The sequence below is a fragment of the Psammomys obesus genome, unplaced genomic scaffold (genome assembly GCF_907164565.1).
Source record: "Psammomys obesus unplaced genomic scaffold, mPsaObe1.curated_primary_1811, whole genome shotgun sequence".
Classification (NCBI taxonomy): domain Eukaryota; kingdom Metazoa; phylum Chordata; class Mammalia; order Rodentia; family Muridae; genus Psammomys; species Psammomys obesus.
Window position 1 is genome coordinate 7,140,286 of NW_026590699.1, and position 23,993 is coordinate 7,164,278.

At 53.6% G+C, this 23,993-nt stretch overlaps 1 protein-coding gene across 2 annotated transcripts in view; it reads right to left on the reverse strand.

Annotated features, from left to right (window-relative positions):
* The window catches only part of Col4a2 (collagen type IV alpha 2 chain), a 130,191-nt gene that overhangs the window by 2,166 nt on the left and 104,032 nt on the right, over positions 1-23,993 (reverse strand). For both annotated transcript variants that reach the window (XM_055608488.1, XM_055608487.1), the window contains exons 21-47: positions 23,099-23,191; positions 22,496-22,650; positions 19,865-19,937; positions 19,671-19,777; positions 18,264-18,465; positions 17,872-17,928; positions 16,732-16,788; positions 16,163-16,270; positions 14,528-14,749; positions 12,883-13,044; positions 11,579-11,749; positions 10,766-10,909; positions 8,971-9,093; positions 8,516-8,697; positions 8,246-8,309; positions 8,011-8,085; positions 7,586-7,693; positions 7,195-7,302; positions 6,301-6,372; positions 5,413-5,538; positions 4,772-4,888; positions 3,736-3,897; positions 3,544-3,642; positions 3,142-3,288; positions 2,896-3,012; positions 1,716-1,907; positions 591-877 (exon numbers count right to left, since the gene is read on the reverse strand). In XM_055608488.1, coding sequence (XP_055464463.1) covers positions 591-877; positions 1,716-1,907; positions 2,896-3,012; positions 3,142-3,288; positions 3,544-3,642; positions 3,736-3,897; positions 4,772-4,888; positions 5,413-5,538; positions 6,301-6,372; positions 7,195-7,302; positions 7,586-7,693; positions 8,011-8,085; positions 8,246-8,309; positions 8,516-8,697; positions 8,971-9,093; positions 10,766-10,909; positions 11,579-11,749; positions 12,883-13,044; positions 14,528-14,749; positions 16,163-16,270; positions 16,732-16,788; positions 17,872-17,928; positions 18,264-18,465; positions 19,671-19,777; positions 19,865-19,937; positions 22,496-22,650; positions 23,099-23,191 — 3,530 coding nt within the window. The remainder of the gene's footprint in view (positions 1-590; positions 878-1,715; positions 1,908-2,895; positions 3,013-3,141; positions 3,289-3,543; positions 3,643-3,735; positions 3,898-4,771; positions 4,889-5,412; positions 5,539-6,300; positions 6,373-7,194; positions 7,303-7,585; positions 7,694-8,010; positions 8,086-8,245; positions 8,310-8,515; positions 8,698-8,970; positions 9,094-10,765; positions 10,910-11,578; positions 11,750-12,882; positions 13,045-14,527; positions 14,750-16,162; positions 16,271-16,731; positions 16,789-17,871; positions 17,929-18,263; positions 18,466-19,670; positions 19,778-19,864; positions 19,938-22,495; positions 22,651-23,098; positions 23,192-23,993) is intronic.

Genomic DNA, 23,993 nt, shown 5'->3' on the forward strand with positions numbered 1-23,993 from the left:
GCGGGGACCCAGCACAGGAGTGCGCACCCCAGGCTTCCACCAGCGGGTGCATTGAGACCGAGCAGTCAGCGCATGCCGTGTAGGGGTATGCTGCACCCCAGAACGATTCTGTGCAAGGGCCTCAGCACTCTGCAGAGAATTCTTCCATTAACTTAAACTGTGGTGAAGCAGAAAGCGTGGACTTAGGTGCTAAGACAGAAAAATTGCATTTTGTGCAAATGTGTGGTGGCAAATCAGTCCTGGAATCGTGTGGAGAAAGCCCCTGGCCTGGCACATGGCTCAGCTAGCCCGGATCAAGCTGAGGCAGAGTCCTCTGCTTCTGTTCCAGGTGCCCTCGTATGGCAAGCCGCTTGAGCAATTGTCCTGTGCGGTTACTGGTATGGTTAGTATGTGTGTGTGTGTGTTTGGGGGAGGGGGCTCCATGCATGCTCCTGACATGGGTGCTGGGATCCAGACCTTACTTACTGAGCTCAGATCTGCAGCCCTGATTTACTGTTCCAAGTCCGTGTGTCCTTCCTATGTCTCAGCTAGGGCATAGATGGGGATAGCTCCACCTGGCCCCACGAGGGGAATGGAAAAACACCACATACCATGAGGAAGGAGTACCCGATCCACAGGCTCCGCCAGCCGGCCGGGCAGTGGGGGATGGAGACATCTTGGCTGTGGACGGCGATGGCCACGGCCGGGGCCTCGCACACAGAGCAGCGGCTGATGTAAGGCTTGATTTCGTCCTCAGCCACGGGCATCATGGGCAGTGGAGCAGTGGTGGACAGCCAGTAGGACTTGTCATTGCGGCTGGCGTAGTAGCAGACATCCCCGGGGTTGCAGTACAGAAACGGCATCGTGCTGAAGCGTGCCAGGCAGGAGCCCGCCAGCCCTGTGTGAGGAGCAAGTGACAGTCTAGCCCTGTGCCCGCCTCTGCTGTGCTGCCACAGGGCACAAAACTGGACCCAGCTGGGCCAGAGGCGCTCTCCAGCCACTTCGGTCAGACAGCGACCACCCTCAGCAAAGCAGCAGGCTTGCCCTCACCCCCAACCACTGTTCCTACTGCCATTTCGGGGCCTATCCCTGCCTGCCTTTCCCCAATGCACAGTACTGTGGGAAAGCAGCCACAGGCGGGCATGGCCACAGCGCTGGAGTCCAGCTGGCACCCTTCCAGGAGCTGATGGGCCTGCTGTCACCAACACTGACAGACAGAACACTCCAGCCTTCCACATGCACTTGGGCCCTCTGAGGGACAGCAGGCAGAGACAGCACAGGCTTTCACCTCGTGTGTTTTGTGTGTGAGTTTTAAATCCTCTGAAGTCATGCTCATGGCCTTTAAAGGTGCACATAGGCACAGGCCTGTTCTTTTCTGAGCATCTGTGTAAAGGCCGGATTTAAGTCCATCCCCTCATGCCTGTCTGGCTGCAGCTTATGTTCTAGGTTTGGGTCAAAAAGCAAGAAAATCATGAAGCAACTGCAGTCTCCATTTGGAGGGAGGGGCTCGTTAGTTACTTGTGAGGCAGGGATACTCGGATACTCTGTCAGATTAAAAGGCCCCATGGGAGGTCCTGAGGCTGTGGGTGTAGTTAAGACTTCTGTCTCCAAGGCCCTCTCAGCCTCTGCCAGCCTGGAGGTGGTGGGCTGGCCATGTGGCCGGGAGAAGCTCACGACGATCTCCCCGTGACCACCCTCAGGCCGGGAGGGGAGCTGGGGCCGACAGCAGTACCCACCGAGGTCCTGGTTGTGGGCTTTCTCCTGGCCCTCGAAGTACAGCAGGCTGTACCCGCTCCATAGCTTGTTCATGCCCACGGGACACATGGGCTCCTGCTCCGTCTGGCTGTGCTTTACCAGGAGGTAGCCGATGCTGACGCTGCGGCCAGGCATCCCTGGCAGGCCTGGGTTCCCTGGACGGCCTGGCTCCCCTAGGGCCCGAGAGAAAATGGCCATTGTTCAGCTGCCGTGGGCCCTCAGGGCACCAGGGCAGAGGACAGTACCTCAGTTCATTTAGGACACCCCTGTTCCTTCTCCCCAAAGCGTGGGGCTCAGTCCCTCTAGAACAAAAGCCTCGTGAAAGACAGACATGCACCAGCTGAGGAAGGTAACAGGACAGTAATGCTGGCACGAAACATGAACAGAAAGGAATAAAAAGCAGAGTGGCCTCAGGGAGAGCTGGGCGCACAGCAGAACTGGGGCATCTTGGGGTAAGAGGTGTCAGGGAACGGTCAGTGCCGCTGCCACCACCCCTGCAACCCGCCTCTTCCTCTCAGGATGGCCATTTCTCAGACCAGCAGCGCAGGGCAAGATAGGTTGTTCGGGGTTCTCGTACTCTTCAGTAAGAGTGAAAGCTCCCCATTGTAACTGTTGCTGAGGCTCCGGCTCTACCCAGGAGGCCCAGAGAGCATCTAGCCTGGCCGTCAGCAGCCAGCTGGCCCTGTCACCCGCCGTTCTCCCTGAGGCACATCCTCTGTGTCTTCTCTCAGGCCTCCCTTCCCCACCGCAGTCCCTTGCGGGGACTGACTCTGACCTGTCCCTGCAGCAGAATGTGTGTCTCCGTTACTGCAGTGGACGCCACGAGCGCTCCTTGGTGGGTCACTGCTCTGAGGGGCGGGCAGCAGCCCTTGTGTTTTATCGTGGCACAGCTACCATGCCGAGCTTGGCTTGATCAAAACAAATCTTTTTGGGTATGTGCACGTTGCTGTTACTTCTGGCTCATTTCCTCGTGCACATGTACAAATAATTTTTAAGAAATAACACAGGTCTTTACCAGGACATGGCTGGGGTGAGGCTGCAGCCAGGCTTAGGAGCTGCTGTTTCCCAGCTTTGCCGGCTGCCGGTCTGTTCCTTTCCTGCAGACCGTCATGGCGTCCCCACCCTCGGCAGTACTCCATCCCGTCAGCCCCTGTCACGTACCTTCCTGGCCGACTGGGCCTTGCTGCCCCATGGGCCCTTGGTCTCCCCGGAACCCTGGAACAGCAGACACGCCACCTCTGCCCTGGGGCCCAGCCTTGCCTGGAGCCCCGCGGAAACCTGTAAGACGCCATATCAGTGCGAGTTAGTGCGCTTAGCCGTGTGCTGTCCAGCTGAAGAGGATGAGGCAGGTACAGAGCAAAAGGGACCGAGGGCCCTGGGGTGACAGGGCCAAGCCCCAAGCCCTACCTGGATCTCCAGGAGGGCCCTGAGGCCCTATCTCTCCCTGTGCACCGGGAAGGCCTCTTCTGCCCTGGGGACCCATGGGTCCTGGCTGGATGGCGATCTTCTGGGGAATGCCTGGAATGCCTGGTGATCCCACAGAGCCAGGCGTACCTACAAGGCAGAGGAGCCATGAGTATTGGACAGAGAACTACCTCACTTTGCCACGTGGATCTCACCTGCTTATTCTCACCAAAGCCTATCCTAAGGGCACACAGAGACACATCCCGCCCTGACCACTGACCTCCCAACTTCCACCAAGCCTCTGAGAGCACTGGCAGCCTGCCTGGCTTTTCGCTCAGCTCTTTAGAGAATGAGGCAGGTGCTAGGTCGGAGCTGTCACTCACGGGCTCCAAAGCCTCCACTCACCTGGGAATCCTTGGTCTCCTTTGGGCCCTTTGGGACCTCTGTTGCCCACAGCCCCAGAGGGCCCAGTGTTTCCCATGAGTCCTTGCTCACCCCTAGGCCCTGAAATGAAGACAGAATAGTCAGGACCAGGGCACGGTATAGGCTCTGCAGCCCCAGTCCACAGCATAAGTCCCTTCATATGGACACTGTTACCTTTCTCCCCTGGAAAACCGTGCACGCCAGGCTGGCCCTGGGGCCCTGGGTCCCCAACCCATCCTTTCTGTCCAGGGTTTCCTGTAGCTCCGGAACTTCCCTCATCTCCTTTGACTCCAGGAAGCGCGTTTGGCCCAGGTGGTCCTGGAGGGCCTCGGTAACCTGAGGGCGTGTCACAGCGGGAAGGTTACCATCCTCATGGACTCTGTCCCTGTTAAACCTCAACCCTCAACCCTCCACACCCTCTTGACCCAGGAACGCTTGCTCCTCTGCGTCTGTGAGTTTGACTGCTACGTGGAACAACATTATTTATCCTCGTGACTGAGAAACTTCCTTGAGCATTCTGGCCTTATCCCTGTCATAGTGTGCATGTCAGAAATTCTATCCTTTTAAAGGTTGGCTATTAAGATGGCTCAGGGGTTAAGAACACTGGCTGTTCTTCCAAAGGTCCTGAGTTCAATTCCCAGCAACCACATGGTGGCTCATAACCATCTATAATGATATCTAGTGCCCTCTTCTGGTGAGTAGGCACACATGCAGGCAGAACACTGTATATGTAATAAATCTTAAAAAAAAAAAAGGTTGACTGTTGTACTATGATGTGTAAACTCTATTTTGCTTATTTTTTATCTTTTACCAATGGTCACTTGGACTGCCTCTGTCTCTCAAATGTCTTATATAATGTCTCTAGGAACATTGACATTCAAATAATAATAGGTTAATCTTTATACCATCTCCTCTCCTCCCTATTTTTGTTTTTCATATTTGGTCTCACCCCCCAAAGCGCTGGGATTCCAGGCATGCGCTACCAGCTCTGTCTCTTTTTAGTACTTAGCTAGTTTGTGGTGGACGTGGTGGTGATTAAAGACACACATACTAAATGGAGAGGAAGGAGCAAGGCAGGCACAGGGTTTATCCTGTCTTGCGATGTCATGGGGACCACGTCGTGTAATGAGACCTGTCCCTTTGCCTGTCTGCACAGTGTGTGAAATAAATCTGGACCCCTAGACATGTCAGCCATCATAGCCCTGCTTACCTTCCAAGCCAAATATTCCTGGCGCCCCTATATCACCAGGTGAGCCGGAGATGTTGGATGGTGGAGAGATGCCGGGGAAACCCTGAAGTCCTGGGCTTCCGGCTGGGCCACGCTCCCCTTAGGAGGAAAACAGAAGTCAATTTAGTGCTAGGTGCCACTTTCAGGGATTTCCGTTGGCTCTTGTGTTGTTCTGTCTAGAGGAACAGTGTCATGGAGGGGAGATAGGTGTCCTTGGGACAAACAACATTTCAGGGAGGGAGAGGCACGAGCCTGGGCTCAGGAGGCTGGAAAGTGAACCAGTGAAAGTGAACCCTCCGTGTCTCACTAGCTCCAGTGGCCACCATGCGTGCTGAGAGCCCACTAGAGGGCATGGTCTTCAGACACCCGCATGAGAAAGCAGAGCCCATGAGGATGGGTGCTGGAGTCCATGGCCACAGCTAATCTTCCACTCAAGGACTCACCACCACCAAAGGCAAGCAGGCAGGGAGAGCTTTTCCTTCACCAACTGAGTGGGGCTGGAAGATGAGCCAGCATTGGGGTAAAACAAGCTGGACCATAGAGGACAGTCATGGAGTGACCTTGGACACGAAGCTTCATTATAGGCTGTGGGTTCAGCTCACGGAGACAACACGGCTACTTACCTGGGGTTCCGCGCTCCCCTTTCTGCCCTGGAGCTCCCACAGGGCCTGGAAGTGTGTTAGCCTCTCCTCGGTCACCCCTGTCTCCAGTGGGGCCTGGGAACCCTGGGTCTCCGTGGACATCAGCCCCTGCGGTAAAGTCATAACAGCGGAGGTTGACACCAGCTCCATCCGTGCAGAGGAAGCGGCCTGCCTTGTGTGGTATGGCAGGCCTCAGAGAGTGAAATAGGGAAACGGAGGCAGCCGCCAGTGTCTTCCAGCTCTGGTCTCAGCATCATGGAATTCCAGACTGAGAACACGGTGGGACCTTCTCTCTATGGGCAGAAAAGCTCAGCCTTCGGACAGTGTGAGCTCATGGCAGCGGCTGGCCAGTCTCCCGGTTCTCATGGCTGCTCTCATCCTCTGCCTTTGCTGGGCTTTGGAAATCTGACCTTATGTAAAATAGTCCCTGTTCACAGGGCAGGTGCTCAAAGTAAAGAGCAGTACAAGTCTCAATGATATGCCACGGCCTCACCGTGACTGTTGTAGCCACCACAGCTTCACCGTGCCTGCCACAGCCTTGCCACAATTGCTACAGCCTCACTATGTTACGACTTTACTAGGATTGCTGTCATTTGCCCATCTGAAACTAGAACCCAAATGTTAATGGGAACATGACTGCATGAATTTCCCTGCAGGCAGGTGAATGCTTAGTAATGTAATAATCTGCAAAGTCTGGTCAAATAGCAGTTATAGGATGCTGCTTTCCCCCTTCTTGTTAATTTTTTTTTTTTTTATCTGAATGTGGATGACTTTTATAAGTTGTAGAGAAGACAATAGGGGGTCTGGCAATCCCAGGCCAGAACTCTCAGTCTCCAACACTGTGATGGGGGCTGGGCCACCGCTGGGTACCTGGGGATCCAGGGAAGCCTTTGGTGCCTGGCAGGCCGTGTAATCCGCTGATGCCTCGGATTCCTGGGAAACCTGCAGGAGATTGGCATGCCATTAGTCGTGCCATGTAGGACGGCAGGGGGCTCTGGCTTCGAGTGCTCCCAGGACAATTTGAACATGGCTTTCTCTGTGCCCGTCGGCAGCACTGACCTTTATCTGACATGCAAACTGTCACTCTCATGTGACCCACACTTTTCAGACGTCTAGGACTCATGGGTGGGGTGCTTGCTTCCAAGCCTGACAGCCTGAGTTCAGTCTCTGCATGGTGCAGGCTGACCTTTGACTTCCCTCCCCTGCATGTTCCATGGCATAGCCTGCTCTCAATCAGCTACATGTGTATGCACGCCCAAAGCCTTGCTCGGAGCAGAGAGCCTGCTGTTACTTCCCTTCCTTCCGTTTCTGAGGCTGAGCATTTCTAAAGGACACAGAACACTGGTGACCACTGGGTTGGGTGTGGTCTCGGGAGCCCGGGGCTTTGCAACCTTTTACAGGGGCACATGGCAGCCAGCGACGGAACATGAGGGCTCTTGTGTATGTCCTTCTGACATGCTCATATTCTGTGTAGAGTGATTAGAGAAAGGTCAGAGACCTCCCTGGAAGCTTCAGGTCACTTTCCTGTGAGCATATGCACTCTCTTGCCTAAGAGTATGTCTGGCCTTTTGGCCTGTGGACCGAACAGCCGCAAACCCACACTCAGAGCATCCTGTGGCCAGTTAGCCCCCGACACACCTGCCCCAGTGTACCCCTGGAGACAGGAGATGCAGCCTACGAGAGGCTCCTACCATTGCGACCTGGCAACTTGGCCCTGAACATTGGCGGTCACTCGTTTTTCTTCCTGAAAAGAGAATCCCTTACCTGGTAGACCTGGCACGCCTGGCCAGCCGTAATCGCCCTTCTCGCCGGGCACTCCGATCCGTCCAGGCTCTCCCTGTGGCCCTTGCAGCCCTGTGAGCCCTGGAAAGCCTATGGAGAAATGTGCAGGTGAGAGACCTCGCAGGCGGAGCAGGCCTATGGGGCACCTCCCATGAGGCCCTAAGCCTCGTGCATTCCCCACTATTAGGGATTCCCATAGCCCATGTGGCATCGCTGTGTGACTCTGTGCACACAGAGTCAGGCAAGTGGGAAGCATGTACAGGCCAGCCTCTTGGAGCTGAGTGACTGCGGTGGAAGAGGAAATGGCAAAGGTGGCTGACCCCTTGCTCCTAGATGGCCACAGCCCTGGGGCAGGCTGTGGCTACGATCTTACCTGTCTGTCCTTTAAGTCCGGGAGAGCCCTGGGCCCCCGCCATGCCTGTTATCCCAGGAAATCCAACGTCACCCTCAGCTCCTTTCTCCCCGAAGAATCCCTTGAGACCTGGAAGCAGAGATTTGCTGTGGAGTGTGCTTTCCACGAGAGACACGTGTTGACATGTGTGCTGCACCTGCCGCCTCCCAGATGGGGGCAGCTTCTGGCCACCGTCACTGCCAGAGGTGATGGACGGGCAGACATTTGCTGAGTCTGTCCCCCAACTTAGGAAATGATTCAGACTCACTCATGCACATTGGCACTGGCGGCCTCAGCCATTCACAGAAGTCTCTTAGGACTTCAGCAAACACTAACACCTCAGCCAGCCAGGCCCAGAGGCAATGCTCTGGGCTGCTGGCGGCTGAAGAAACAGAGTAACTGTGTACCTGGAATTCCGGTGACTCCCCGTTCCCCCTTCAGTCCTGGGCTTCCCGGCAAGTTCACAGTATCCCCAATGTCACCTGCAGCATGGGGAGAGTCGGTGAGCTCAGGCTTCGCTGCTGGGAGGCAGTCAGCACTGGACCCCCACTGGGCAGTTTGGCTCCAAGGCCTGGCAGCACCCCAGGCCTGACGGCCCCTCCCAAACCTAGGAGCTTTGAGCTCTGTCCCCATGACACTCACCAAAGTCTCCAGTGGGGCCAGCCTCGCCAAAAACCCCTGCTATTCCTGGGGCACCCTTGTCACCCTAAGCCAAAACCAAGCAGAAGCAGTGTTAAGGCTTCCACACAGAAACCCCAGGACAGGGGCCGGGGTAGCTGGTGGGTACCCAGGTCGCTGCTGACAGGCTCAGGGAACCCGTGGCTCTTAGAACAGCTTTCGAGGCTTCCAAGATCCCAGAGGACAGGAGGGGAGCAGATCTCATGGAACAAGCAGGCAGGGGCGCCCACTCACCCGGCTTCCTATGAATCCTGGGAACCCCGTAATTCCAGGAGGGCCAATCACCCCCGGAAACCCGGGCAAGCCTGGTGTGCCAGGGACTCCGATGTCTCCCTTGACTCCTTTGACATGGCCGGGCCTCCCAGGGAGCCCAGGGATTCCAGACAGCCCGGGGACTCCGGGCATGCCTTGGATACCTGTAGGAAGATAACCTAGTAAGTAAGGCCTGGTGAGGGGCAGGACCGTTTTCCCGTGCCAGCAACTGCATTCTGGGCACCCCCCTCCCCACTGTCCAGAGCTATAAACCACACACAGGAAAGGGGCATGGCTCTGCTCAAGAACAGAGCTGAGCCCAGCTGTGGAGACACTGAGGCGTGGGGTGACTAAAGCACAAAGCAAGCTGGGCAGAGTTCAGAGCGCCCCGAGTCAAGGCAAGGCGGGGCCCGGCTGGGACAGGGCTGGTGTCTTACCTTTTAAGCCCAAGTGGCCTTTCAGACCCATTGGCCCTTCATCTCCCTTTTCTCCTTTAATGTCCTTCATCCCTGGCAGGATGAGAGGAGGTGGTCCTGGGGGACCCCGGTCTCCTCGGTTTCCTGGAAGGGGACAGAATTCTGTCATTTCCCAAGGCCCCCGGGATGGTTCGAGAATGAAACACTCCAGCTCCCAAAGAGCCTGTCTCTATGTTTCCTTTTCCTTGTTTCTTTTTTCTTCTCTCTTTTCCATCCATTATTTTTAAGCATCTTTGTTGATGTCAAATTTATTTATATACCACACAACTCACTGTTTTTTATTTGTTTGAGAAAGGCACTCAACATGTAGCTTTGGCTGTCCTAGAACTCACTACGTACATGTACCAGGCTAGCCTTGAACTCATGGAGATCCAACTGCCTCTGCTTGCCAAGTGCTGGGGTTAGAGGCATGTACCACCACACCATGCTATAACTCACTGTTTTAAAGAGCCATTGCCATATCTAACCTTAGAACAGGGAGAACTGAGCCCTGAAATTCTTCCCAGGTGTCCTCCCCCAGGCCTTGGCATCTGCTTATCTGCTCTCATTTACAGGCTCACTTATCCCAGACAGCTCACACACATGGAACTAGGAGAGCTTAAACCAGGGGTTCCTGCTCATTCATCCTTGCATGTTCTGTCCTGTGTCTATGCCACATTTTATTCATCTGTGGTTGGGAGGATGTTTGGCTTGCTTCCATTTCTGGTTATTCTGAACACTTGTGTAAAAAAAAAAAAAATCTTCCCAGAGATAAGTTTTCAATTATCTTTTCCAAGGGAATTTATTGGTAGGTCCATGTTTAACTGTCCTTCCTTTTGGAGTACTGTTCCTCCTTTGCCAAAGGCACATCTGTTCTCTCTCTCTCTCTCTCTCTCTCTCTCTCTCTCTCTCTCCCCCCTCCCTCTCTCTGAGGCTGGGTCTCACTATGTAGCTCTGTCTGTCCTTGAACTCACTCTGTAGACCAGGCTGGCCTCGAACCACTGCCATGAACTTTTTTCTGGAGACTTCCCTATGAATAGCATTGTCTGATCTGCTGTCAGTGCGTGGAAGAGGTGGAAGGGGGTCTTGATGCTGTGATCACCTGACTGGCTGTCTTCAGCTTCCTTTGCGGGCTCTGGATGCTGAGAGCAGCATGAGCTGTCACCGGGCTGAGCCACTGTTCCCCGAGGAGGATCCATTTGCTGGCGTTATTTATTAGATGCTCTGGAGTGGATCCGAGGGTCTCCTGCTTGCTGGGGACGGACCCATCGGCCATATGCTCTGCCACTAAGCTTCAGCAGCATCGCTTTCCATGTTTTCTTAGGACATTTTTACTTTTTGAGATGGTGTCTCACTAAGTTACTCAGGCTAGCCTGACCCCCTTGCTCTAGCCCAGTGAAGGCTTGTATTTTTGAGCCTCTTGCTTGCACTTCCTAAGTAGACATGCTTGAAAGCATCACTGTCATACCTGGCTCGTTTGCTTGTTAATTAGCACAGACTCTACAAAACCATAGGATTCATCAGGACATTTTCATCCACACACTACACACTTGGGTCCTGGCTGCTTATCTCCTTTTCTCTCTCCTGTTGGTCCCCTTTCTCTTCCTGTCCTTCTTGTATTTTCATGGTGTGCTTGTGCATGCACACACACACCTGTGCATATAAGTGTGTGTATTTGTTCTACATACAAGAGAAAATGTAATATTTGAACATCTGTCCTGCTGAGTCTGCCTTATTTACCAACACAGAGAGCCCTGGATCCTAAGCCAGGTCATACCTTTAACACCTGGCTCGCCAGGCAGGCCCTTCGCACCACGAACTCCAAAGAATCCAGCCTCTCCCTTGATTCCTGGGAACCCCGGCCTTCCCTTGAGCCCCAACATGCCCTGGAAGCCATCCATTCCGGGTGACCCTCGATCGCCTTTGGAGGAAGAGGAGAAGTTAGGGACCAAGTGTGTGGGACACAGCAGCTTCATGCATCCTTGACACTGTAGCCATGCACTCACATGAGAGCCTGCTAAGACCCTTACCCTGAGCGTGGATTTCTGGGAAAACCTCTTTTTTAGGAGACAGAGGATGTAGGGCCCAGCTGTCTGCAGATAGGAGCCCATGGAAGTCAGGTGGAAGGCAGTATGAGGTGGCGCAGAATGAGGATTTTGAATGGGCCCCACAAATCAAAGCAACCCCAGTTCTGTTGGCAGCATGGGAAGAGGCCAATGGCTGTGGGGAGGTTCCCTCAACTTCCACCAAGGAGAGGTCACTTGCAATTGCCTGTGTGTGAGGTATTCAACTCCAGGGGCCAGGTGTTCAATAAATAGGCCATCACCCTGGAATCCAAACCTGTTTTCAACAGATTCTCTGTAGAGCCTTGCCTGTGTTGATAACCCTGAGGGAAGGCCCCCTTCCTAGCTAAGGTGACAAGCTGGCTTGCTGAGGGACAGTATGCAGAGCCAGCTAGTGTCCTAGGGTCCTGTGGCTTCAGGCCTGCAGGTGTGTGAGGGCAGTCTCCAGCCAGCTGTGGGGCCCCGGGCAGCTGCTCCAGGCAGGCTCGGCCCCAGCAGGGGAATCCCTTGCCTGGCCTTGCATTTACCTTTTTGCCCAGGGATGCCAGGCATCCCTACCATTCCTTTAAATCCAGGGCTTCCAGGATGGCCACGCTCTCCTGACATGCCGGCGTCACCTCTGTCCCCAGACAGACCTTTCATGCCCACAGGGCCAGGGACCCCAGGGTCACCAGGCTCACCCCTGTCTCCAGGCAGACCTGTCAGAGAGAGGAGCAAAATTAAAGGGCATAGGGACAGCCCTTAGGATGCCTTTGAGAAGATAAATTTCCTAGGTGGGGGCCAGAAAACTGACCTGACAGAGATGATGAGCTTAAAATGAGCCCCGCAGGGAGAGACTTCCTAGTGCGGTCACTGTAACCAAGCAGAGGGCTGACTATGGGGGGAGGGGGAGTCCAGTGTGGCTCTCCCCAGGTACGGCTCCCCCCAGGTTTGGCTCTGTGGCGATGGGATGGAGCGCAGTGGGAACCAGCTGGCTGTGACAGGTACAGTGACCCAGGGTTAGCCTAGAGCTTGGTGGAGGTCCTTGCTAGGCCCTGCTCTTTCCTGATTCTCTGCCCAGTCCTGACTCCCGTAGACTTCTACTGCCCTCCCCCACTCCCTGCTGCTCACAGCAAGGAGCTGGTGGGTTTCAGATCCGTCCTTTGCTACGTTTGTCTGTTTCCAATCTCCAGTGGCCCCCAGCTTGGAATTCATCACCTTCTACCCTTTGTCAATCTCTTTACCCAGATCACTGCCCCCTCCTTTAAATAGGACCTCAGCCCAGCCCTGGGGTGCTCGTACCTCTGTCCTGGTTGCCCCCTTCCTTATGTGTCTTCTCCTCACTCCAGTGCCGCTGTCTCCTTCTCTGTGCCAGGATCTTCCTATCTGCCTGACTCCTGGCCTCTGAGACATGCGGCTTCCAGCTCCAGCCTCTGCCTGCCTCACCCTGGCTAACCACAAGCTTGTTCAGACTGAGATCAGCTACCTAATAACATGAGGCCACATAGAACGGGGTCTTTGTGTTTTTTCTCATGGATCTTCACAGACCATGTGTGGACTAGGAGCTGGCGAGCCCTCCGGGACATGCTGGCAGGCTTCTCAGCCATTTGCCACTTTGCAAACACAGGCATCAGCTGGCTTCTATGGGGTCCAGACAAGGCCACATATAGGGACCCCTGAGACTAGCACACCAGGAAAGGCCTGGCTTGCAAGGTGTGTGTGGATGTCTATACACAGCTGATTGTCTAAAGAGCCAGTGAAGGCAGGTGCCAAGTTAGTTCCTGACTGTGGCAAACTAGGGGTTAGAGTTTTTTTTTTTTTTTTTTTTTTTTAAAAAGCTTAGGAGTCTTACCTCCAAGGCCGGGGGAGCCTGGCAGCCCCAAGGGCCCCTCTCGGCCAGGAGCTCCTGGGAATCCATGCTGTCCTGGGGGCCCAGACAGTCCTGGCTGTCCCGAAGGTCCTGGGAAGCCTGGCTGTCCTTTAAGCCCTGGCATTCCGGGCATCCCTTGGCTTCCTGCAGGAATGGAGACAAGAGCTGTGAGACCACCTCTGTTTTTCCACCACAGACAACATCTACATGATCAGACTCTGTCTATAAATACATGAACAGGAGTCAATCAGGACTGAGAACGTCTGCACACCACAGGGGGAACAGAGGATAAAGCCACAAAAACACACGCGCCACCGAGAAGCCAGTGTCTCCAGTGTTTCCTTCTGCCTTTGCTACTGTGTGAGTATCCCAGCAAAGAGAACTCCCTAGATGCCACACTGTAAACCCCTCCTTAGGCCAGCTCTTTCAGCGTGGCAATATTAGCATCCAGCCACATTTAAAAGTATTCTTGAGGTCTGGACAGACAGCCCAGTGGTTAAGATTCAGCTCTGCTCTTACAGAAAACCTAAGTTTACTTCCAGCTCTAGGGGCTCTGTCGCCCTCTTCTGGCTTCCTTGTGTATCTGCACTCACATGTGCCCTCGCACAGACACACCCACAGAAACATAATTAAAAATTCAAACTAAAACTTACAAATTTTTTTTTTCAAACGCTTAGCTGTGTGAATAAAGCATCCAATCATATGGACACACTGGGGTGTGCTCTATTCTCTTCTCCCAGCCACCTGCTCTTAAGGCAGTGCTACGAGGAAGAGTGTGGGGTTCAGGGCACACAGCCACGGTTGGGTTACAGATGACTTCTTCAGTACTCAAGACATTGATGAAACAAGCCAAAGCAAATGCTAGCCATTCTTAAAGCATTGTGCCAATTCACCAAATGGCCAGTGTCCCCCAGCATCACTCCCCACACTAAGGCAAAAGCAGGGACCTTGCCGATTGGGGAGGGGGTGGTGTGAGGGGCAGTTGCATGCTTTTGATGGCTGGTAGCATTTCTTTGTTTTCCAGGAGCTTTATTCTTTGGACAGTTTGCTATTTTCCTTATGGATGTTAGTTCTCCTTTCGAGAAGTGTACCATCACTTTGTTTTTACAATCCAGACAATGAACATGTTTCTGGAAGGGGGACATAGTTTGGGACTCTGATATGCAGATGTGAGCTCCTGTGTGTGTGTGTGCGCACACACGCAGTTTCTTCGCTTGCCTTTGCCATGCCCTGCCCCGATAGCTACATCAGCCCCTCTCTCCAACAAGCACGCTAGGCCACAAGCGATGCAGCTGCAGGTTGAATCCCACCCAGGAGCTTCTGGGAACGTCCCTCCCAGTGTCCAGACTACAGGTCTGAGGAAAAGGCAGCCAGCCTGCATGGCAAGGCCCAGGAGCGAGAGCAGAGGTCAGAGGCTTTGCTATTGTGACAGGTCTCAAGGCCAACGATTCCTGGCCATGGAGGGCTAGCATGTTGTTAACTCCAACACTCCACAGCTGTGCCAGACTGAGTGAAAACAGCAAGACCATATTCTCTCACACGTCCAACGCCCCTGGGAAGGACCCTGCTCCCACCCTGTGGGACTGCAGCGCAGCAGGACACACGCTTCCCCCGTCGGGTGACTCACCTCTGAATCCCGGTGGTCCTATTTCTCCCGGGAGCCCCTTTAGCCCAGGCTGTCCTGGAAGTCCAGCATCTCCCCGGGGCCCAGGCTGGGCCCCAAGGACCTCTCCTGGAATCCCTCTGTCCCCAGGTGGTCCAGCTGGCCCTGGAAGTCCAATGGGGCCTGAGGGCCCCTCTGGGCCAGGGAGGCCTGGGGCACCTTTGGATCCTCGAGGTCCCATGAATCCTAAAACAAAACAAGGGTGGTACCCTTAGTCACAGTCTACATTATTATGTTCTGAGGTAGTGTTGACAGAGGTGAGAAAGAGCCAGGGTGTGGTGTGGCCACTAGGAGAGTGTCTCTGCAGCCCAAGAGCCTCTTACTGCTCTCTGAGTCTGGGCCTCTCACTGTCATTGATTCCCTTCACTGTCAGCTTTCAGACTCTTTGCTGTATCAAAGCATGGATGGAATGATGCAAATAGACCCCCAAACCTAGAGACAGTGGCCAATGGGAGTGAGGAGGGAAGCATGGACGGCTGTCACAGGGGTGTTCTGTGTGGCACTGATGTGTGACCATCGGAGCGTGCGTTTTGAGTCTCATCTGTAGCTCCAGCTAGCTTGACATGCTTTGTCGGCCAGGCAGGCCTGTATTCACGAAGATCCGCCTGCCTCTGCCTCCTGAGTGCTGGGATTAGAGGCGTGCACTGCCACACAGGCACTGTGCGCTCAGCCTTAACTATCTATCATAGTTAAGGTAATCCCAGAGGAACTGGAGAGATGGCTCAGTGGTTAGGACCACAGGCAGCTCTTGCAGAGGACCTAGGTTTGATTCCCAGCATCCACACAGTGGCTCATAAGTGTCCTTAACTCCAGTTCCAGGGGACCGGATGCCTTCTTCCAGTCTCTTCAGGTACCAGGCATGCACAAGGCATGCTCACCTATATTCAGACAAATACTCTTATACATTAAAAAATAAATCTTGGAGATTTAGTGAACACACTTTGGTATATCCTGAAACAATGAGGTCACCAGGGCACTGAACTAATTACTACGTTAATCTCTTTATGGGCTAATCACACAATGGCATTATTGGGAGGTGGTAAAGGCAGGATATGGGGCCTGGTTATGGAAGTAGGGATGTGCTCTTGGTGGCTATAATCTTTCCCTGGATCTATCTATCCTGCCCCTTTCTCTGCCTCCTGGCCACCTTGATGTGAGCAGCTCTGCTATGCTATGCTTACCCCACCGTGATGAATGGACGCCCATGGAACCATGAGCTGAGATAGCTCCTCCCCACTGTGGATTGTTTTCTCAGATGAGCAGCCATGCAAACCTAACTCCAGACTGGCAACCAGTGGTCACAGGGTTTTCTTTACATCCAGAGAACTCCCAGGAGAAGACAATGCTGGAATGTTCACTATGCACTGAGGGAAATCTGCCTGTCTCTTGTCTGTTTTTGTAAGATCTCTGCCACAATCTAGTACAACATCAATGATAAAAGTCAAGGATTTTTAACTTCCCGAGAGCACGGAAGACAGCTGTCATCAAGTGTGACTGGAATAGCTTTTAAGTCCTTTAAGATAATGGAGCTGGGGTGGACCTGACCACACACAGGAGCCATCTCCTGAGCATAAAAGGGCACACGCCACATTGACTCACCTGGGGGTCCTGGGAAGCCTTCACGACCTGGGTCTCCTGGAAAGCCCTTGAGCCCTTGTTCTCCAGAAGCTCCTGGGAAACCGATCATTCCTCTGATGCCTTTGACACCTAGACACCCAAGGAAACCACAGGCATATCAATATCAGATCCTCTGAGGACTGACCGGATGTGAGCCAGCTCTACTGTGAACCAATGAGGTCTACCATGGACCTTGGGAGTGATGCGGCTGGGGAGAAGCCAGCACATGCTGTATGTTCCCCAGGGTTTCTCTGTGCAGCGCTGGCTGTCAAGGAACTCAAGACCAGGCTGGTCTTAAATTCACGTAGATCACCTGTCTCTGCCTCCGAAGAGTGCTAAGACTAAGAGGGTGCACCGCCACGCCTAGCACTATGTACACTCTTCACAGAGTACATAAAAGCTGCTTCCCTGGGAAGTCACCACACTTGAGGCTGTTTTGGGATGGCAGAAGCCCACTGTGCCCAGAGGTGAGCAGGCATGCAGGGCCAGGGGAAGGAAAACCCAAGGTGTGAAGAGAAACTTCAGGCCATGATGTGAAGGCTGAATATTACCTGTGGGGCCTGGGGGGCCTGGCTGGCCGGGTGATCCTGTGGGACCTCCAACACAACCTAGAGACAGAGGAGAGGTGGGTAAGCTATGATGTCGGTGCTGAGGCGTACCGCCTGGGTACCATGCTGGTCAGAAGCAGCAGGCAGACTGGCTACCATTTAATGTCCACATTAACTTAATGACCTATTACTCCTGGGTCTGATGGAGATGAGAGTCATAAAGAAGTTAGAATAGTAACATGAAGCGCAAATGATGTCAGTCTAGTAAAAACTAGTACTGAGCTGGCAAATGCCATTTGCTCATGGGGGACAATAGCCCTGACCCAGCCAAATCACTGTGGTTCCCACAGGTCCAAGGGGACAGGTTTTTTCCTTTGGAAAACGTGTCAGCGGATGGACAGAGTTTGTGCTCTCCAAAGAATTTTTTTTGGTTTCTTTGTGAATTTGAATTGTTCAGAGTTAGCCACGGTGAATAGTTGCTTTGAGCAGGTACAAAGTTAAATCTGGTGCTATGGTTTGGATAGGAATGGCTCCATCGGCCCCTATAGGTCCTTATGCTGAAATACATAGTCATCAGGGAGTGGTGTTGCTTGAGAAGGACTGGGAGGTATGGCCTTGTTGGAGTGGGTGTGGCCTTGTTGGAGTAGGCATGGCCTAATTGGAGGAAGTGTGTCCTGAGAGGTGGGCTTTGGGGTTTAAAAAGCTCAAGCCAGGCCCAGTGTCTTTCTCTTCCTGCTGCCTGCAATTCTGAATTTAGAACTCTCAGCTATTTCTCCAGCACCAAGTCTGCTTATGTGCTGCCATGATGAAAATGGACTAAACCTCTGAAACTGTAAGCAATTCCCAATTAAATGCTTCCTTTTATAAAAGTTGCTGTGATCCTGGCGTCTCTTCATAGCGGCAGAGCAACGCCTAGGACGAAGCTGAAGGGCCTCCTGAGGCCTAGGACGATGGCGCTCAGCCGGCCTCTCTGCTGAGGGCACTTTACTAAAGAAGGGTGTCTTGCAAGCATGGCTGCACTCGGGGGTTTTCTTCCCCATCTGTGTGAGAACACAGGCCAGGCTCCCAGGGGGCACTTGCCATGGAGCCCCAAGTTCTAGAGTGGTAACACGGTCTAGAGCCACTTGCTCTCCCTCATCGTACCTGGCTGAACGACCACTTGCTGGCCTCCGATAGGCCTTTTCACACCTGGTTCACAATCTGGAGAGACAGTGGAAGAGGGAGGCAAGATTAGAACCAATGAAAGTCATTGACTTACACGTGGGTGTGCATATGTTTGAGTGTGCATTTGTGCATGTGGTGCTGTGCAGGCTGGGTGTGGGTGACCCTGTTTGCCCAAAGAAGCTCTACATTCCATCTGCCTAGCAGAGAGCTCAGCAGTCCCAGGAAACAGTCCCAGGAGCACATGTGTTCCGTGAACAGATGGCGTCTTGCCTGGTTGCCTGGGCACACATGCATGGGTCTAGAGGAGTAGGGGACACAGATATGACGCCTGCCCCAGGACTCAGGAGGACAAGGGCGGGACTCCTTCATACCTGTCTGTCCTGGGGTTCCTGGGGGACCCGGAGGACCAGGGAAGCCTGGAGGTCCTGGCAACCCAGCATCTCCAGGGAAACCACGCTCGCCCTTCGGGCCTGGTAAGCCCTGTCCTGGAGGACCCGCCTCTCCTGGAAAGCCCTTGATTCCAGGTACGCCAGGGGGACCCGCATCCCCTGGAGGGCCTTTGATGCCATCACCCTGCAAGAGAGCCCCAGTTGCCTTCAAATGCACACAGACATCAGAGGTAGCTGTGGCCTCTCAACCTCCCTTCCCCATTTCTCTGGAATTCGGTGCTGTAGGTCAAGAATGGGACAGTAGGGAGGAAAATGTCTATGCAAGCGACCAAGTCGAAGTCAGATTCATAGCACTGCCTGTCAGCATGGTGGAGGGTCGGCCTGGGAGACACACTTATATCAGGACCATGGGCACAGGAACTCCAACTGTTAGGATCAGCATGTGTCTGCTGTCCAAGAGGGACATCCCAGGGAAGGGGCCGAGTGATCTTGGAATAAGAGGTGTCTACAGGATCAGAACAAGGATGTGCTGGCCGGCGGCCTGCCCTGTGTTGATGATAGCAGCCGGGTGGGGACACCTGGGTGGGTAATGGAGGGACCACAGTAGGGCATGGTGAGCTCTGGGCAGTGGGAAGGGGCAGTGCTAAAATGCACTGGTAGAACCCAGCAGGCCCCAGTGTCAGCGCTGTGTAGCTAGTGAGGTGCTGTGTGTCCCAGCATGCCTGGGAGTCGTGGGTGAAGGGGGGACTTTGATGGCAGGTGGGCAGGAGCTGGTGAGAAGTCACCCTGTCCATGACATCACTTTTCTCCTTTGCATTCAGAGGTGAGAGAGTATTACGGGAAGGTCACCAGGCCGAGCTCTCTTTCTGCTTGTAGGGCCCTCAGAGCACGCGTGCATCCATATTTTAGCCTGTTTGGGGTGCGTGGGGCTAACACACTTCCCATTTACAGGGCCACCTGAGATCATAGAGCACACAGCCCAGACTTAGGTGGTAGACAGTGTGCGAGCAAGCCAGGGCGTTTTCGGGTAGATAGACATTTTGTTCTTAGCTTATGTTCTAGCTTGCTAGACCACTGAGGGAGACCACCTCTCCAAGACCTGCCTGGGGACAGGGGGAGAAGACTGTCTCCTGACAACCCGGGGGGCTTATCTCATAATAGACCATAATGGACATTTCTCCACTTTTTGAGGTGTTCACCCCAGGACTGCATTTCACTTGGCTCACTAGTCTCTAAAAAACATGGCGTCCTCTGACTTAAACAGAATGGACCTGTCCTGAGCTCTGGGTTGGGTGAGTGCCGAGGTCAAGGCCACAACCCCTCAAATGTTTAAACAACAGGAAGAATTGTTGAGTGGGCTGGGCTGGCTGCAGCACGGCAGCTGCTTACCGGAGGACCGGGAAGCCCGGGGAATCCATCAAGCCCATCACGTCCGGCGGCACCATCGTCACCTTTCATCCCGTGCACACCAGGGATGCCCGGCTGTCCCCGCTCACCTGGGGAAGACTGGCATGTAACTCTACTGGTACAGCAACTCACAGATTGTTACCTGAGCCAAAAAGTGTCAGTCACAGAGAACTAACCTTTGGTAGTGATTGTTCTAGAATCTCCCTTTATTCCCTTGGGTCCAGGAACTCCAGTGGGGCCCGGGGCTCCCTGTGGACAGAAACATGGATGTCTCTTCCTCGTTCAGACTGTTAAGGAGATCTTAAGTATCCAGTTTGTGGGCGATGGCCTGAAGGAACTGCCCACAATGCCAGAAGCACTGCACCTGGGCTTTGGGAAGGTGGTCACAGCAGTGCCCCTCCCAGTGGCTAGCCTGGCACCGTGGATAGCAGAACAGTTAGTAATTAAAATGTAACAAAAACAGCCCCAGGTGGTTAGAGAGTGAAGAACCAGGCTCTGTATATACAGGGAACAATGCGTGAACCAGCATCTTCGATGTGCATGGACGGGAGCTGGGACAGGTGGGTTTTCAGATTCTCAGGACAGCTGAACTGTGACCTGGAGCTGAAAAGGACCCAGGGCTTCTCAGACTCAGCACCAGCCTGGAGCACAAGGTGGCTTAACCTGTAACTGCGATCAGTAGAAGCCAAACAGGTAATGAGCCTCGAGGACAGAGGGCAGGAATGATCATTTATGGGCCTGGGGAGAGGGCTAAGCGACTTGGAGTTCTTGCTGAGGACTCAGTTCAGTTAACTGCCAGCACCCACAGGGTAGCTCGCAAACTACCATCTGTAACTACAGTTCCAGGGGGATCTGATGCCCTCTTCTGGCCTCTGTGGGCACTGCATGCATGTGGAGCAAGCCCTCTCTTTATCTCTCTCTCCCTCTCCCTCTTCTTCTCTCTCTCTCCTTCTCCCTTCCCCTCTTTCTGCACATGGACACAGGCAAAACGCCCAAAAACATGAAATAAAATTGAGTAAATCAGTGAAAGAAGACACAGCCACTTGCTATCTCAATGTGGCCAACTGAGAGCATCTTCTTTTGCAGAGCAAGGCTGACAAATAAAGGAAGGAAGAGCTGCCTCAGGGAGCAGCTCACTTCAGGGACCCTCAAACCATAGCTGTGAGAACACTGCAGCTCCAGGGGGCAGAACTGTCTGGGCCTGGACTTTTGTGTGTGAGGCATTGCTTGTGGTGTATCTTGGTTAACTATTTGCAAGAGTTTGAGACTCTTGAGTGTTGGTTTAGTCGAATGGAATGTTACATGTGCTTGTGGACCGCCTTGTGCTAGAATTCCAGGGGAACTTGATATATGGAGTTTGTTCTCTGCAGAGAAGGGAAACACTTCTGGTGTTCAGAACAGCTGCTCCCACATAGATGGCCGAGTTTGCTTCAAGCACTCTGCCAGGCTATTCAGCACAAATACTAAGAACTAACCAGCAAGCCAGCCTGCTAACCATCCATCCATCCATCCATCCATCCAACCATCCGTCCATCCATCCATCCATCCATCCATCCATCCATCCAACCATCCAACCATCCATCCGTCCGCTCACATACAACTAGCCAATCAGATAACCAGCCGTGGTCACAACAGCCTTCTAGGCATTCCTACAGTCATTTGATCAGTCAACAATCTGTCTGTATCTGTCTGTCCATCCAATTGGACACACACACAAACACACACATACACACACACACACCCTCCTAGGGGATCCTTTAACACAGGGTTGTTGTATGCCCAGACATATATTCAGGACATCAAACACAACCAGAGGCTGTTGGAGAAAAGGCCTCCGGTGGTGTGTACACGGGCGGGAAGAAGACATACTTGGGCTACTTGTAGATTGCAGAGGTACCAAATGGGATCCATTTTGGGAATGACTTAGCTGAACAGCCCTTCATTCTGCAGGACGGAGCATATGGCTTTCAGTTCATGATCTTTCCTGAACACGTTAATGGTGCTCAGACTTAGAGGGGCACTGTCTTTAAAACATTTTTTTTTCATTTAGGTGTGTGTGTGTGTGTGTGTGTGTGTGTGTGTGTATGTGTGTGGACAGGGTCTTGCTTATGTAGCCTCAGCTAGCCTCAAATGTGTGACGAGGCTGGCCCAGTCTTCTACACTACGATGAAACAGTCACTGTTCTTGTTTGGCTTAAGCTCTATGGAAGGGTTGGATTGTTGGAATGGTCTTTGGCCAGATGCCTCAGGAAGTTTTTTCTCTATTTTGGAAAAAACAGATAGGATGGTCAGCTGTGGTGGCACACACCTGTCATCCAGGATAAAGGAGGCTGACATGGCAGTACTGCCAGGGACTGAGGCCAGCCTGGGAGACATGGTGAGGCTACACATATGTGCATGCGTGTCTGTCTCCACACAGTCGTGTGGCCCACCCTGGCAGGATGGCATTCCTTAGGGTGGGCATGCAAATTTTCTCTCCTACCAATCAGACAGTGGATACTTGGGCTATTTCTACCAAAAAACAAACAAACAAACAAAAAAACTCTTCTGTATGGCATTCCACACACTGTGCACACACTTGAGAAGTCACAGGGCTTCAGTTCTTTTCTCCAGCCTGGACGTGGGGCCTCTGATCCTGGGTAACGTCACGTCTAACTTTGAGAATGAAGAACCGCCCTCCACGGCGGCCAGCACTACTTCAGTCCCACAGCTGGAAGTTTTAAGCAGCACGCGTCTCCACCGGACGCTGCCTGAATGGCTGGCCGGCCCCAGACCCCTGGCAGCTGCAAGGGGCCGCTGCCTTCTCACCTTGAATCCCGGGAACCCTGGGATACCATGCAGGCCTGGGTCTCCTGGTTCCCCTTTCTGTCCCTGGTCCCCACTGACACCAGGGAAACCCTTGGGTCCTGGCGGTCCCGGAAGGCCTGCGCCGGTCTGGCCGCACTGGCAGTCTCCAGCTTCACCTGTGGTGAGTGGGGGAGGGAGGCGTGTGTTAGCCTGGGTGTGGAGCAGCACAGGGGGAGGCTAGTGAGGGGGCTGGGGCAGAAGAGGGCTCAGGCCACACGCTGAGCCTGGACTAAAAGTGAGCACCCTCCCGCCTGCCTTCAGAAAGTCTTTTATTTTGAAGTGTCTGGTGATTGCCTTGGGCAGACTCTCATCCAGATGTGTGGTGTTTCACACAGCGCAAAGTTAACTTTCTCCGGGAGTTTTGGGGCAGCTGTTCTGACTGTGACCCAGCAAATGGTGCTTGCTGTGGATTCTCCCACCTGCTGTGTCACACTGGTTTTCAGAACGTTTCAAATTTTTGAGCATTTCAGATTTCAGATCAGAATGAAGGGTGGGGGGTGGGGCCGCCCTGGAAGGTCAGGCTAGTGGTTGTCATCCTGACCCTCCCATCCTGCCAGTCCTCACCTTTCCATCCTTTCTGTCCTCGAGTCCCTGGGAAACCAGAAGGCCCGGGGTAGCCCCCTCTTCCTTCTGATCCTTTCAGGCCAAACAGGAAGCCTAAGAAAAGATACGTGGGACAGAGACGTTTGTGAGAGATGGCGTCAGGTTCAGCCTGCCAGCCATGTCTAACCCAGCTCCTTGCAGCTCCACGCCCATCCCAGCACCTCCAAAGACAGATGCTTGGACAGCTACCCGGCCTCGGGGGCGAACAGAAGCCAGAGCCTGCAAATTTAGCTTTTCCCTCAGTGCATGGAGACCACTGTCTTTCCTCTGAGGAGGGCTCGGTCCAAATGAAGAATGTGGCTTTTCAGCCCTGTAGCTGGAATTTCAAGATGGCCACACATTCCTGTTTCCCTCAGAGAACACCCCTGGGCGGGGCAGGGGGTGAGGGAAGAGCAGAATTAGGATAAACTCAGTTCTCCACTCCATCCCCCTTTGGAGTAGATGCACACCTGTGAGTGGACGCACACCTGTGCTCAGACCTTCTCACGCCTCCTTTCACTTATCTCTGCCCACATGAACACACATGTAAACATGCAAACATGGGGGTCATGTTAAATAATGGGAATCCTCCTGACGAATTGGTACTAGGCAAGGCTGACTTCACTGGATGACCTTGACCCCACCCTTGCTCTTCTAGGCCCCTTTTCTCACCAAGGGTCAGAGTTATTAACCACTGCAGTGGCCCCAGTGTCACACATGGAGTCACACGCCACTAAGCCACACCGTTCAGAGAGGTTCGGGAAGACCGCCACCTGGTGGTGGACCTCAGGCTGCTCATCTAGGAGAGCACGGCCCAGAGAGGTAGCTGAGCACCTCTGGACTCTGAGCCTCACCGGCTTACTCTGTAGCCAAGGCT